This window comes from Ambystoma mexicanum, chromosome 4q (assembly GCF_040938575.1).
Source record: "Ambystoma mexicanum isolate Mex_15411 chromosome 4q, UKY_AmexF1_1, whole genome shotgun sequence".
NCBI classification, from domain to species: domain Eukaryota; kingdom Metazoa; phylum Chordata; class Amphibia; order Caudata; family Ambystomatidae; genus Ambystoma; species Ambystoma mexicanum.
Window position 1 is genome coordinate 1,292,736,501 of NC_090928.1, and position 16,206 is coordinate 1,292,752,706.

The window sequence follows — 16,206 nt, forward strand, 5'->3', positions numbered from 1 at the left end:
GGGCGCCAATACACAGCCCTGCCTCAGCCCATAGGTCGATAGTTTGGATGAAACCGAGCCAGCACTATCTAAACAAACCTGTTTCTCTAGATTTTAATATAGGATGATCAATATACTCAACAACGATGAGTATACCTCGGGTATAAAGTTTTCTCCATAGAATGACCAACATGTACAATCAAAGGCTGCTTTGAGATAGTCACATGCAGCAAACACAGTTGTGCCATCTTTACGTCTAGCCGGGGTCTGCTAAGCCCACGCACCAAACGGTTTAAAGTAGTGCCCTGGCCTTTGCAGCATCTAGCCTGAGGGATCTTCATTATATTTATTTCATTTGCCCATGCTGCTGCTTCCCCTAGAACCAGGTTTGCAAGTTTTTTATTCTCTACGTCAGCGGGTGTGATAGGTCTACCATTTTTAAGATTTGGCCCATCACTCTTCTTGGGTACTATATATGATAGAGATCAGGATTTAGGCACTGCACAGCTTGTAAGGATTTTCATAAATAAGATATATATTTTTGTTAATAGTATTGTAGATCCTATCATAATATTGTTGGCTAATCCAGCCGGGCCACATCCCCTATAGTGATTTTAGGGCTTGCAAAATCTAATAGCTCAATGCCATTGGCGAGTAGCTTTTATGAAGAGCGAGCACGATTTGCAGGATACTGAAACTTGCTGTAGAGTTTGGGAATGTTAGAAATTGCAGACCTTGCCAAGAAGGCCCACTATAAGCTGCACCTCCTCTGAGGCATTCTCCCTTTCCTCACCTTCCCCCAGAAACTCAATGTCTCCCAAGCTCTGGTCCTCTCTAGGCTGGACTACTGCAACAGCCTCTTCCTCAGTCTTAATTTTTCCTCCCTTTGCCCCTTTAACGAATACAGAATAGGACTGCTAGACTCATCCTTGGCCTCAAGCCCAGGCTCTGCATCTCTCCAGCCTAAAATCCCTCCACTGGCTCCTGGTTGCTGCTAGGATAAAGTTCAAGACCCTCTGCATCAAACAAAAAGGCTTTCTGGGGCCTGGGACCCCGCTACATCCAAATCTTTCTCCCAAATACCTCCCTGCTAGAGCCCTTCGGTCTTCTAGCTCCGACTCTCTACAGATGAAATGCTTCTCTAAGCAGAGATTGGGGGTAGATCTCTCTCCTCTGCAGGAGCCTCCCTCTGGAATGGGGTCCCTGCCCCTCTCAGGCTTCAGCCGGATCTCCTTAAATTCAGAAAACTCATCAAGGCTCTCCTTTTCTCTTCCTCCTTCCCTCTTCCCTACTTCCCTCTTCCCTACCCTTGCTAACACCACATCTGCCACATTGACTGGCTGCCTGGTTCCCTCTGAGTTCTACAGGGTACCAGGTCCCCCCTGCCCAGTCCACCCCCTCCTTACATTTAGCATATGGACCCTCACCCCCTGCAGTCCATGACACTTTCCCTCCTGCCCTTTCCTTAGCACTTTCCTAGACCCTGTGCTCCCCCTTTCCACCTCCCTATCATTTGCACCCTCTCTCTCCCCTCCACCCTGCACTTCACTTCTCACCCTAGCACTTCGCATTTCGCACAGACTGGCACTTCCCCCTCACCCCTACCCTTCCACTTCTTGGTATTGCACTTCCACGATCCGAATGTCACAAGGCCTAGTAGGACCGTTATTTATATCTTTCTCCCTTGTTACCCACCCCCTTTTTTTGTCTTGTGGTGCCTTGAAACACCATTTGTTGTATAGGTGCCTTACACACAGCCACTCAACTAAATAAATAAATAAAATTGAAACACTTTGCAGAAACTGGCAAATGCAAGTTTCACTGTGCATGCTTGGCAGCATTGCACCAAATATGAAGTGTGTTTATGGTACCATGCACCATTTTACAAAAAGCACTAGTAAATATTTTGTCACCAGTCACATTGGGGCGAGTGCATTTCTCTTGGGTCGAGTATGTACTCTTAGGTCGAGTATATAAACTAAGGAACTCGCCCTGCAGGTCTAATGAGATTTTCAATAATTTGCCAGGCCTGGATTTGCCTTTCTAATCATCTCTATATTTTCTTTAGAAAAGGCCAATCTCCAGTGGCTCACTGTGGGATCAAACTGAAATATAGACTGGAATGCAGATCGGGCAAAAAGAGTTTGAAAATGGGCTATCCAGTCCTTTTCAGGGATAGGATTAATTTGAAGTTCTTTCTGATTCAGAGCTTCCTTATTGTAACGCTTGCCTTTGACTCTGCAGGGACACCACTCCCAATAGCTACGACACTCTTCTCAGGGTGCGTTGTTCTCACCTATTCTCTTTCAGTACCTCTATCTCCTTTTAAATAGTAATCTAAGAATAGACACAGGGAATCTAAATCAACATAAATTCTCAATGGTAGCCTGGGAATAGCTAATAATTCCTCTTTACCTCTTCCCACAATATTTCACTCACTATTACCTTAGATTGGAATATGGTGGGCTATCCATCCTGCTTCTGCGCAGGGGCGCTTGTTCTGTAGATGGAGGCTGATAGGGGATAGACTGAGGAAGGACTTCATAAACTGAGTGTACTAAGAGGAGTGGTGATGGAAAATACCAATTAGCAAAATGCACAAAAATTCCACCAATAACTCCAACCAGAAAAGGATGAAAACTACTGAACCCTAGAACTGTAGTCGCAAGGAACCTATGAGGTGAGGTACTACTACTGAATTACTAACACTCTGAGGAGAGACTAACAGGGGTGCTAAATCTGAATACCAGGGAAGTTCCTAATGTGATTCCATTTTCCTTAAGAAAACAGTAATAAATGAAAATACTGGTTAAAACAAACTACGAGTTCCGTGAATATGTAAACTGTTCAACTTGGAACACCTTTCCTAATGTCACAGAAAATATAAGCACCTAGAATTGAGCCAGCGTATATACTGAAGGCACAAAAACTCCTAAGTTGTACTCTAATATAAAGCAACTCCAAAACTTTAAGCAAGGAATGTCTCAAAAAACATGCGCGCCTAATGTGGAACAAGTATTGCCAATGTGTTACAAACTCCTCACATGCATTCAAATACAAGTGCTCCGACACTCGACACCTGTGAGGAGAATTCTTTAAACATTCCATGCGCCACAGCGCACTTAACCGCAACACCCGAGTATGTTCAAAATTTTACTTGCTGTGTGTGCGGAAGCAGGTAAACGTCGAACGCCTTTTTCTTTCTCTAACTAGAAGTTTCACCTCACACACACCGGGAGATACATGAAAGCAGAATGAAGGCAAGGGGAAGTGAACAAGGGAATTACTAAGTAAGGGACACTGGACTGGGAAACTAAAATCTACGAACTATGAATGGTGTGCTGAGGAAATCTTGACTGGAATTCCGGTCCGCGGTAAGCGTCACTGCATTGCAGATCAGACACGAAGCACGGAACAAAAAAGGGGAGGGGCTTAAATACCAAGAGAGTGACAGCAACTAGACTGCACAGCCCAATACCAGGAATTCCACAGGGCAACCATGTTGGAAGATGAGGAAATGTTTAAAGCAGCGTAGCCCAAAGGTCCTACCTACCCTTAGCCCAGGAGTTATATGCAGCTAACCAGGAAACTTTGGAAGACCTTTTAAGGGGAAACCCAGTGGCCATGACAGTATTCCCCCCCAAAACCCCTCCTAAACTGGAACTCCCCTTCCTTGGTTTGCACAGGTTATTACGGTGAAAAGTCTTTAGCAACCTAGCGGCATGAAGATTTTCAAGAGGTTCCCATGTGCTGTCCTGAGGGCCCGTAACCCTTCCAATCCACTAAGTAGTATAGTTTATTGCGCACAATCTTTGAGTCCAAGATGGCCTTGACTTCATGATCATTCTCCACTTCCACAGGAGCTGGAGCCTCTTGGATTGGTGTGTTCGGATAAACTGGTTTTAAAAGGGAAACATGAAACACGGAGTGGATTTTCATGGTTCTTGGAAGGATGAGTTTCATGGCTACTGGATTGATTATTTTCTCAATGGCAAAGGGCCCCAGGAATCATAGAAGGAATTTTCGTGATCCTTTCAAGGCCAAATTCTGAGTGGATAACCACACCAAATCCCCCACCTTATACTCAGGAGCATTACAATTTTTGTTGTCAGCAAATTTCTTCTGGGACTCTTTAGCCAAGGACAAATGTTCTTTTGCTTGAGCTATAGCAGTGGTGATCTTTTCATGCAGAGATTTTACTGCAGGCATTTCCAAGGGTTCCGGTGGGTCATAGGCCGACGTAAGTGGATGCCTGCCATGTAGGGTATAAAAAGGACTTAATCCAGTGGAGGCATGCACAGAGTTATTATATGCATATTCTGCAATCCATAGAACATTTAGCCAGGTGTCTTCAAGTTGGTGTAGCATGCATCTGAGGTACTGCTCCAGTGTTTGATTGGTTCGCTCAGTTTGGCCATCAGTTTGGGGATGATGACTTGTGGACTGGCGTACATCAATTTCTGCTAACTCACAACATTTCTTCCAAAATTTAGAGACAAATTGGCTTCCCTGATCTGAAACTATTGAAGGGAAGCCATGCAACTTCACTATATTTTCCAGAAATGTCTTTGCCAATATTGAAGCTGAAGGTAGTCCTTTCAATGCTATAAAATGCGCCATCTTTGAAAATAAGTCCACTACCACCAAAATGGTGTCACTACCTTCGCAATTTGGTAAATCTGTAATGAAGTCCATCGAAATTGTGGGGCAGGGGGCAGAGGGCACACTCAATGGTTGAAGAAGGCCGGCAAGTTTTCTTTTTTGAGTTTTATTTTGAGCGCAATTACCACATGTTTTCAAATATTGAATGACATCTTTTCTCCAAGTAGGCCACCAGTACGATCACTTTACCTTTTCCAAAGTCTTGGTGATTCCGGGATGACCTTCCAACAGGGCTCCATGATAACTAGCAATGACTTGCTCTTGCAGTTTTGGTGTGGGCAAGTACAGACGTTCCTGATAAAAAGGTAAACCATCCAGCACTGTAAAATGTTCTCCTTTCGACTCCCACCTCATGAACTCGTCCTTAGCCATGCTGGTTCTAATCTCATTTCGTAGTTCTTCAAATGTCGAGTCGGCGGTGTCCATAGCTCCTAGTACCTTCTCCCCAGAAATTATTTCCACTGGAATCACAGGCACATAAGCTCCTTCACCTTTTCCAATTCGAGATAAGGCATCCGCCTTTCCATTTCGCACTCCCGGTCTGAATGTAATGATGAAGTCATATTCGGCAAAAAAGAGGACCCATCGTAACTGTCTCGAGGATTGTGCTTTTACAGAGCGCAAATATTGCAAGTTACGATGGTCAGTGAAAATGGTCACAGGGTGTCTCGCTCCGAGCAAATGATGCCTCCATTCTTTCAGTGCGCATTTTATTGCCAAAAGCTCTTTATCTGTAATAGTATAGTTCAATTCGGCAGCAGAGAATTTCTTAGACCAAAAGGCCACTGGGTGCAGTTCCGGGGTGTCAGGATCGCGCTGAGACAAAACGGCTCCCATGGCTACATTTGAGGCATCCGTCTCAACCACAAACGGATGGTCAGGTCTTGGATGTTGGAGAACTGGTGCGGCTGTGAATCGCTCCTTTAATTTTTTAAAAGCCTCATCTGCTTCTTTCGTTGTTAGGCAGAAACCTGTGCAGTTCCCTCTGGGACCACTGCAAAAGATTTAGGACTACAGGTGTTTGGCAGTAAACCCACTTGGTAGCAGTCTGTACCACACAGATTCACTTGGTAGCTGTGGCTGAGCAGTCAGACTTCCCTCAAGAAGAGTTAGGCAGTATACAGGGTATTCACAATAGGTCAAAAGAACACAGTAGAACAAGTAAACACTGACCAGGGCTTGGTGTAAAAGAGATAATTATTTATTTTAAAACCACATCTAGAAAAACACACAGGCACTAATGTTAAGCAGTTAAAAAACACGGTCACTAAAAGATATACACTCCCTTAGAAGAATATTAGACAAGTCTTAAGTAAAGCCTCACTTATTTTCAGACAGCGGTGAGCGCTTAACGCAGATGGCACTCTAATAATTCATTTTAAAAGGGAGAGAAAAGCAGAGTATTTGAAACAGATCCCAACACTTTTCACAAGAACAAAACAAGAGAGGAAGGCAAGTAAAACCGTGAAGTTAGAGTTCAGTAGGCCAGATCCACTTTAAGAGGATCAGAACGAAATGTGTCCAAGATCATACGGTTGAAGTGCACAAGAGTCTTGCAAAGGTTCAAAAAGAGTTGGACCAAAAGAAAGGGACCAGTTAGAGGGTCAAGGCGGCCAGCCCAGTCCAGAAGGTTAAGGGATTATTATTACCTTGTAGCAATCATTAGAAAGGGAGGCCTGGCGGACACGGTACCTTAAAGTGGTGAGAATACTCCAGCGGGGGCAGTTGTTCCTGGCAGCGGATGCAAGTCTGTGCATCGTCCGGGGGAAGATAGGATCTCGTCGGGGAGGAAGACAGGAGTCTGTTGCACTGCCAGGGAAGAAACCAGCCGCGGAGTTCTCAGGTAAAAGGAGCGGTCCTTTTATTCGCGGTCCAGTGGTAAGTGGCAATCCGGTTGCCGGGGTGCTTGGCACGGGCAATTCGACCACAAGACGTCCTGGGATGCGAGGAGAAGAAGATAAACTGGTTGTGCCCACCAGTCAGGGGAAGAAGCCTCTCCAGCCGGGAGATCTTCGAGGGGATTGGGTCCTCCGACGTATTCCATATCTATGACAGGTAATGTCCACAGCTGTGCTGCTTCGGAAAATCTTTGGCGTCTGCGTCCTGCGTCGATGATGTCGATGCGCCATCCCCGAGGACCTCCTCCGACGGCCGACGTCACCCGATGTAATAAGTAGGACGCACGACGCCCATAGCCTCAGTTCCGTTTTTTCCGCGAACGTGTTCGCTTCGTGAATCTCGGTATGCCTCGACTCGTTGGAGTTGCAGTTTTCTATTCTCGGTTTGTTGAACCTGTTCGGTTGGTTGTGAAGACCTGTTCGTGTCGATGTCTTTCTCATCTTTGACCCCGCGTCCGGGCTTCAAGAACTGCAGGGACTGTGGGTCCAAGATGTTGGTCACGGACTCGCACGACGCCTGCCTCTGGTGCCTCGGGGAGGCCCACGATACGGACGACTGTGTCGACTGCCAGTCGCTCACTGCAAAGGCCTTGCGGGAACGCAAGAAGAAGCTGTCGGTAGGCCGGGTGTCTAAGCCCGGGAAGTCGAGGTCTGCGGGGCTTTCGACCGATGACTCGAGGGGTGACTCTCCGCATCGTCGTCGGAAGTCCGGTGGGTCTCCTTCCAGGAGTCGGTCTCGCCACTCCTCCGCCTCTTCTAGGCATTCCAGTAAGCGCCGGCATAGGTCGCCTTCCCCGTCCTCTTCGGAGGACTCCGCCCGTCGGCGGGTCGCTTATCCCTCCATGCAAGCGACACCGGAGGAATGGGCTTCCTTCGGGAAGCAGATGCTAGCGATTCTGGAATCGCAGGGCACTGGTCCGTCCGGGCCTCCGAGTGGGGTCGGTCGGCACCAGTCGAGAGACACCGCCCGTACGCCTTCGGGTTTGGGTGGTCGGCATGGCTCGCGGGAGAGGTCCCGCTCGGACAAGGGTAGCCGTTCTCGCCATGCCTGTTCCAGGTCCCGGTCCTCGACGTGCTCGAGACCGCTTGATCCTGTGCCGTCTTCGAAGAAGACGTCGACGCCTGTGGCGCCGAGGTCGTCGACGATTTCTCTCGAGGTTCCGTCTTCGAGGGGGTCGTCAATGCCGTCGGCGCCCAGGTTGTCGAGAGACAAGCTCGGAGCTCCGGCTTCGAGGACTGTGTCGACGCCGCCGATGCTGACGGTGCTGCAGCTGTCGACGCCGATTCGCTCGACGTCGACACCTTTTCTGTCGACGCCGGCGCTGACTCGTTCGGTGCCCTCAACGCCTTTTCTGTCGACACTGGCGCCTTTCGAGGCGGTGGTGTCGGAGGGGCCCCGTGGCACGGGTTTGCCCCTAGAAAGGCTATGGCTAAGGTCCGGCACTGCTTTTGTCCGCAGCGGTCTTCCTCTCCCTGCCTGGAGTACATTTCAGAGGGTGATGAAGGCTCTGATGGCGGCCTGGTTCCGGTTGCGATTCCAGATGACCTTATCTCGGGCCATAGCCAGTTTGATGACCTGAGGCAGTCGCTGCATGATGCCAGTGGACTGGACATCTCTCCGGAGGTGGAGTTTTGTCGGCCGGAGCCTGGCACTCATGCCGATACTTCACATCGGCGCCTTATGTCTCGGGTTACCGAGTACTTGGGTTGGTCAGCTCCCCCATGGGAGTTCGTTCAGGATGATCTCACGGACATCCTTGATCTCGGTCCACCCACTGACCCGGTTTTGCCTTTTCATATGGCTCTGCAGAGAAGGGTGGCGGCGGCTTGGACTGCTCCGGAGAGTCTCCCGGCAGTGGGCAAGTCTTTGTCGCGAAAATGCCGTCCAGCCAGTAGCGACCCCTGCTACTTGTCTAGGCACCACACCCCGGAGAGTTTGGTGGTGCAGGCGGCTACGGCCCCGGCAAAGCAGTCGTCGAATCCTACCATCCCTCCGGATAGGGACGACAAACATTTTGACGGCTGGGCGAAGAAAGTGTTTTCTTCGGGGGGTATGGCGCTTCAGGCGGCCAACTCCATATGTGCCTTGTCTCGTTTCATGCACACTCTGTGGAACTGTGTTGCATTAGCGGCTGATCATATTCCCGAAGGGGACCAACGGGATGGTTTCCTTGCTATGGTTCAGGATGGCAAGGATGCTATGTGTGAGGCCGTTCAGTCGGGTTTGGACTTGGCGGATTGTGTCAGCCGGTCCATGGCGGCAAGCACCGTAATGCGCAGGTTTGCGTGGTTGCGGCAGTCTGGGTTCGCTCCTGATGTGCAGTCCCGGCTCCTCAACATGCCTTTTGACCGTGAACACCTTTTTGGCAGCAAGGCTGAAGAGAGCCTTGAGAGGTTGCAGACCTCCAATGCTGCAGCGAAATCGTTGGGTGCTGCAGTTCGCCAACCTCTGCCTTTTCGTCCTAGGGGACAGCAATGGAGGGGAGGTTCCTTTCGCTATTACTCGTCCTTCAGTAAAGCGAGAGGAGCTAGCAGTCAAAGAGGCCATCGTCAGAGTGCCAGAGGTGGAAACAAAGGTACTCGAGGTGCCAAGGCCACTCGGGCAGTTGCCTCTTTGCCCTCAGGCAACACCGCAGCCACTTCCACTCAGTCATGAGGCCAGGTCCCATGGTTCGCCGGTTGGGGGAAGGCTGGGGCAGCATCTTGTAAAGTGGCAAGCCATTACTTCGGATGTGTGGGTTCTGGAGATCATAACCCACGGCTGCTGTCTTCCTTTTCGGCAGAGGCCTCACGACAATCCACCATGGAACCTCTCTTTGAAGAGTCCGGATCCGCTCCTTGCGCAGGAAATTCAAGCCCTGCTGGAGAAAGGCGCCATAGAACTGGTGCCTGTAGCGGAGAGGAACAAGGGATGGTATTCCCCTTATTTTTTGATTTCAAAGAAAGACGGGGGATTGAGACCCATCATGGACTTGCGCGGTTTGAACAAACTCCTCAGGAAGGACAAGTTCAAGATGGTGACTTTCCTCAAGTCCTCCAGGCCCTTCAACTTCAAGACTGGTTGGTGTCTCTTGACCTCAAGGATGCTTACTTCCATGTGCCGATCCATCCCAAGCACAAGAAGTACCTGAGGTTCGCGGTTGGCGACTCGCACTTTCAGTTTCGGGTCCTGCCGTTCGGATTGACCTCCGCCCGAGGGTTTTCACCAAGCTCATGGTGGTGGTGGCAGCGCATCTCAGGAAAGGGGGGATTCACGTCTACCCCTACCTGGATGATTGGTTGATCAGGGGGAGCTCTCCCGAGCAAGTCCTGGATCATCTGTCCATCACCTGCCACTCCCTTCACAGGCTGGGCTTCTCCCTCAATTTAAAGAAGTCCCATTTGACACCAACGCAGCGGCTCCAGTACATCGGAGCAGTGCTCGACACGTCCCTGGGGCAGTGTTTTCCTCCTCAGGTGAGGGCTCTTCACATTCAGCAGATGGTGCACAAGTTTCAGTTTGCCCAGAATCTCCCAGCGTCCGAGTTCTTGAGACTGCTCGGCCTCATGGCATCCTGCATTCTTCTGGTGCCAGAGGCTCATCTGCGGATGAGATCTTTGCAGTGGGCACTCAAGCTCCAGTGGTCTCAGTCCTCCGGCAGGCTGTCGGACCCTGTTCAGGTGCCGCCCTCGGTAGCCCGGGACCTTCTGTGGTGGGCCGTCGAGGGCAATCTGATGAAGGGGGCCCCATTTTGGCTGCCCTGGCCGGAGGTGACGATCGTGACGGACGCACCCCTCACGGGATAGGGAGCTCATGCCAACTAGTTGACAATCAGCGGTCGTTGGTCTCCGTCGGAGTCCAGACGCCATATCAATCTGTTGGAGCTGAGGCCCGTCAGGCTAGTCCTGAATGTTTTTTTGCCGTCTATGCTCGGGACGAGTGTCCTGATTCTGATGGACAACACAGTGGCAATGCACTACCTCAACAAAAGAGGGGGGGCAGGGCCACTTCCGCTGTGCAGGGAGGCGATGCAGCTCGAGTTCTGGGCCATCCAGCAGGAAGTTTCGATCTCGGCAGTTCATCTGGCCGGAGACAACGAGACGGCGGATGCTCTGAGCAGGCAGAGCACGATCTCTCACGGGTGGGAGCTGGCTAAGGAGATTCTCCTGGAGATCTTCGCCCTTTGGGGGACCCCTCAAGTGGATCTCTTCGCCTCCAGTGTCAACCGGAAGTGCGAAAGATTTTGCTCGCTGGAATTTCCTCCAAAAGGAGTCTTAGGAGACGCGTTTGTGGTGGAGTGGTCATTCCCACTGCTGTACGCGTTTCCTCCAGTCCCCGTCATCCCGCAAGTGCTGCGGAGGTTACGGAGGTTCGGCCCCCGGATGATCCTCATTGCTCCAGCGTGGGTCCGGAGGACGTGGTACCCAGACCTTCAAGACTTGTCCATCTGCCCTCCACGTCGTCTTCCCTACCGAGACGATCTGCTTTCACGGGAAGGGGGTCAGGTTCTCCATCCAGAAGTCAGATCCCTCAATCTTCATGCTTGGCTTCTGAAAGGTTGAGGTATAAGGATTGGGACCTCCCTGAAGACGTGATGGAGGTGTTGCTCTCGGCCAGGCGGCCGGCAACAAAGTCTCTGTACCGTTGCCGTTGGAAAAAGTTCTGTGACTGGTGCAGAGTTCAGAATGTGGATCCTTTTGAATGTGACATTGCCATGGTTTTGTCTTTTTTGCTTTCTTTGGCCCACAGGGGCTTGCAAGTGGGGACCATTAAAGGTTACCTGGCGGCGCTGTCCATATTTAAGCGCTCGTCTGAAGAGTGTTCCTATTTTAAGATTCCTTTAATTTCGCAGTTTTTGAAAGGGCTCACTAATGTGTTCCCTCCGTCACCTTTTTTGGTGCCAGGTTGGGATTTGAACCTTGTTCTTAAGTTTCTTATGGGTGCTCCGTTTGAGCCTTTGCATTCTTGCCCTTTGAGGCTGTTGACTCTGAAAACTGTGTTTTTGGTTGCGGTTACTTCTGCTCGCAGAGTGAGTGAGTTACAGGCACTTTCAGTTAAGCCACCCTTCACCGTGTTTCACAAGGACAGGGTTGTCCTTAGAGTTCGTCCTTCTTTTCTTCCGAAGGTGGTTTTGGATTTTCATTTGAGCCAGAAGGTTGTTCTTCCAGCATTCTATCCTCCTCCACATCCTGGTAAGGAAGAGGAGAGGCTCCATAGGCTTGATCCTCAGAGAGCGTTGAGCTTTTATATTTCGTGCATGTCCCAGGTCAGAGTGGATGATCAACTTTTCATTGGTTACGCTGGGAAGCGTTTGGGACAAGCTGTGACGAAACAGACTTTGTCTCATTGGAATATTTTAGCTATCTCCGAGTGTTACCGCTTGGCAGGTAAGGACCCTCCGGCTGGCTTGCGGGCCCATTCTACCAGAGAAGTGGCTGCGTCTACTGCCCAGCAGAGGGGAGTTCCTATTCGTCACATCTGTGATGCAGCCACCTGGGCTTCAGTACATACTTTTGTACGTCACTATTCCCTTGATTCCATCAGAGGGCAAGATCTGGCCTTTGGCAAGCAAGTTCTCTATTGCGCATTTTGATTGGGCATGCTAAATTTGTATTCTAAATTCTTTCCCACCTCCTTGCTTGGTACTGCTTTGGGAGTCTGTCATAGATATGGAATACGTCGGAGGACCCAATCCCCTCGAAGAACAAGTTACTTTCTTACCTGGTAACGTTCTTTCGATGGGATGGTCCGACGACGTATTCCATATCGCTCCCTCCCTGCCTTCCCCGCTGCAGAATTTCTTTTGCGATTGCAGCTTGCTTTCCGCAAGGCCTTGTGCGTCTGACTGGCAGAAAACTGGTGGCATACGTTCTGGGAAAAAACTATAACTGAGGCTATGGGCGTCATGCGTCCTACTTATCACATCGGGTGACGTCGGCCGTCGGAGGAGGTCCTCTGGGACGGCGCATCAACGTCATCGACGCAGGACGCAGACGCCAAAGATTTTCCGAAGCAGCACAGCTGTGGACATTACCTGTCATAGATATGGAATACGTCGTCGGACCATCCCATCGAAAGAACGTTACCAGGTAAGAAAGTAACTTGTTCAACACAGCCATAGGTTATTTTCTGACGATGCCTAAATGTATTGTCACAAATTGTCAACTGCTTCAATAAGTACCGCAGGTGGTAACAGTATTCTCTTATTGTTGAGCATTCTAACTTCCACCTTGCAATTGCTGCATTTTTTTCTAAAGCCGCGCCGACACTTTGATGCATTGTTGGTTTTTGAAACCGTAACTATACCTTCAATATGGCCGCGTCCTGTGTGTCCGCGTTTGGTCCTTTCTTTATGACCATCGCTCTCATTTAATGGTGGAGTCTGTTTTTGCTGATCTTTACCGGTTGCATTTCCGCATTTGGATACAGCTAGCGTGTTTGTCTACCTGACGCACGGGTGGGAGCCTTTCTGCCGCTCTTTAGGGGGGGGTAAACGGTGCACACGGCTGTTTGCCCGCCGCTGGTGACAATCCCAGTCGTTGCTTTTTGTACTCTTTGCACGCCGCTTTCTCTCTTTCCTGTTTCAGCATTATGGCCACTTCTATGGGAGGTTGTATACTAATATTGCTGTCCAGACAATGGGGACGGTGATGGATTCACCCCCTTTTCTCAAATATGCAGCTGTCTTCTCATAGTTTTTGTCACTGTGCACGATGGTGGTAATTATTAGGTGAAGGGTCTACCTTTGTGATGGGAGGTCAAATAAGCTTGTTGTATGGCATCACAAGGTGTTGTAACTAAGGCATTACGTGACCATTGAAACCAAGGTTTCCTGTTGTTTTGGCCCTAGGTGATGTTGGGACGTGACTTTGATGTCTCTTCCAACCTCAAGTGGAATTTGGTTACCTTGTAATCCTTGATTAAAGCATTTGGATTTCGACTCTGTTGAAGGTAATTGATTGGAATTAGACTCCCTCCTGAGCTTTGTTTTCCGGATAGGAGTTTACCCTACTAATAGTGGGGTATATGCTTTTTGTGTCTCTGCAGTGTCTTGAACCGAATATTGTGGTGACTCTTTGTGCCCATGGTGGAAGTAGATGCATCTGCTAATTGGTGCATGTGGTGTAGCATTAACTAATGAGCACACCTTTGAAGAGAGTTCCCAATGAAGGTAATTTTTCAAGTTCATCTATAGAACTATTGGGAGGTAGGCTTTAATGTTGGCCAGCCCGCCAGTCCGCATACTCCAGAAATGTTTACTGTAGTGTGTGGTGGTGTATTTATTATTAGAATTTCTTGACCCCTCCCTAAAGATCCCCCTTTTTGTATTTTAGGTACATCCATTAATGTGATGTGAGAAATGACCCCTTGTACACAGTGTTGAAGCAGTCTACAACTATTTTTTCAGAAGTTTCCCCTGAAGAATGTTCACCCTTTTGAGGCTTTGGAAGAACAGAAACATGCCTGGAATCATTTTTACAACACATGTAGAATGTTGAATGTGTTAGTAGAGTGTCTTTTGTGTTTGTTAAATCATGTTAGGAGTTTTTAGACGAAATGTTTAGGTATTAGTTTATTGGTTCTACTGTCTTCTATGTTTTGGGTCCATCTATGTTTTTACTTGAATTCATTTTGTTCTGAATACCTAATAATTCTGAATAATTATATATGTTTTTTTGACATATTTAAGCATACAGTCTATTTTTTACGGACTCAATGTGCCGGGTTATCAGGGACTTCGGTTGTGTGGTCAAGATAATTGGTATATAGTACAGATCTATCTCCTTTATAGAATCATATATATTTCCCCTGATGGTGGAGGTAGTTGTTGTGTTTTGGTAGGGGCATTATAAACCTATTTGTAACACAGCTGTAATAAGCCTCTCTAGCCTCAGCTATATTTTGTTATTTCTCCCTCCTGCAGGTTGCCATGCTGCTCTCTGACTGCTTCATGCTGTGCAGATCTCGCCTCTGTTCTCAGAACAAGCACGTCCCTCACAGAGCTCGACCTGAGCAGAAATAAACTAGGGGACTCGGGTGGAAAGGCGCTGTGTGAAGGACTGAAGCAACCAGGCTGCAAATTACAGACCCTGCGGTAAGGGACAGACCCATTGCTACTCTAAGACAATACATGTCGAGTCCTGGGGGTGCCTGTACACATGCTAGATAGAGGATCTGATAGCAAAGCTAAGGACTGAAGCATCCAGGCTGCACATTACAGACCCTGCAGTAAGGGACAGACCCTCGCTACTCTATGACAATGCATGTCGAGTCCTGGGGGTGCCTGTACACATGCTAGATAGAGGATCTGATAGCAAAGCTAAGGACTGAAGCAACCAGGCTGCACATTACAGACACTGAGGTAAGGGACAGACCCTCGCTACTCTATGGCAATGCATGTCGAGTCCTGAAGCAACCAGGCTGCACATTACAGACCCTGCGGTAAGGGACAGACCCTTGCTACTCTATGGCAATACATGTCGAGTCCTGGGGCTGCCTGTACACATGCTAGATAGAGGATCTGATAGCAAAGCTGCCTACTCTATGAGAATACATGTGGAGTCCTGGGGGTGCCTGTACACATGCTAGATAGAGGATCTGATAGCAAAGCTGCCTACTCTATGAGAATACATGTCGAGTCCTGGGGATGCCTGTACACATGCTAGATAGAGGATCTGATAGCACAGCTAAGGACTGAAGCAACCAGGCTGCATATTACAGACACTGAGGTAAGGGACAGACCCTCACTACTCTATGGCAATGCATGTCGAGTCCTGGGGTGCCTGTACACATGTTAGATAGAGGATCTGATAGCAAAGCTAAGGACTGAAGCAACCAGGCTGCACATTACAGTCACTGTGGTAAGGGACAGACCCGTGCTACTCTATGGCAATGCATGTCGAGTCCTGGGGGTGCCTGTACACATGTTAGATAGAGGATCTGATAGCAAAGCTTTGGGCACAGATGTTGAAAGCTGCCTTCCTCTGGTTTGCCTCAGAGGTCTGGTTAGCAGGAAGGTGAAGGAAAGGACAATTTTTTGCATTCATATTTGTCATTGTGAGGGTTATGTATTTTTGACATTAAACTGCACTTTGATTTTTTTAAATATGAAGACAAAAGAAAATTGGGGAGCACACACATCTATTCTGCAGGGACCAACTTCTCAGATTAATTGAGTTGATGAAATGAAATGTCATAACTGGGTATGCACAAATAGGCAGAGGGGCACGGCTGCAAAGGTGATGCCCCTGCTTGATGTGCTTTTTGTTGGCATTCTTTTTAGTGTGATTTAATGTATTTTTTAATTAACAAATCAAGGGAAATCTGTCAGTCACAATAAACTTGCATTTTGGCACTAGGGGTGTCACGGTATTAGTTTTATGGCGGTATGATAACCTGCTTGCCGAATGACAGTTTATCATGGTTATCGCGGTATAGCAGGTAGAGTTAACTAATCTTAACAAATATTTTCTTAAAAGGTCATAAATTGTCAGATTTATCATCACAAACAAAACCAGGCACCAAGGCCCAGAATTGGGCTTTTCAACATACTTTCCACTGAAATGCCACCCCTTGCTTCCACCAAACAACACCAACAGATGGGTGGAGAGGAGAAGGGGGGGTGAGCCCTGCTGCGACTGGCAAAGCAAACTTAATAGCTTTTCTTAAGTGGTAATTTAGGCTTTT

The 16,206-nt window shown here is 48.6% G+C and overlaps 1 protein-coding gene across 5 annotated transcripts in view; it reads left to right on the plus strand.

Annotated features, from left to right (window-relative positions):
• LOC138468387 (NACHT, LRR and PYD domains-containing protein 3-like) overlaps nt 1-16,206 on the plus strand; it is a 1,409,260-nt gene that overhangs the window by 342,042 nt on the left and 1,051,012 nt on the right. For all 5 annotated transcript variants that reach the window (XM_069608927.1, XM_069608925.1, XM_069608926.1 and 2 more), the window contains one exon: nt 14,444-14,614. In XM_069608927.1, coding sequence (XP_069465028.1) covers nt 14,444-14,614 — 171 coding nt within the window. The remainder of the gene's footprint in view (nt 1-14,443; nt 14,615-16,206) is intronic.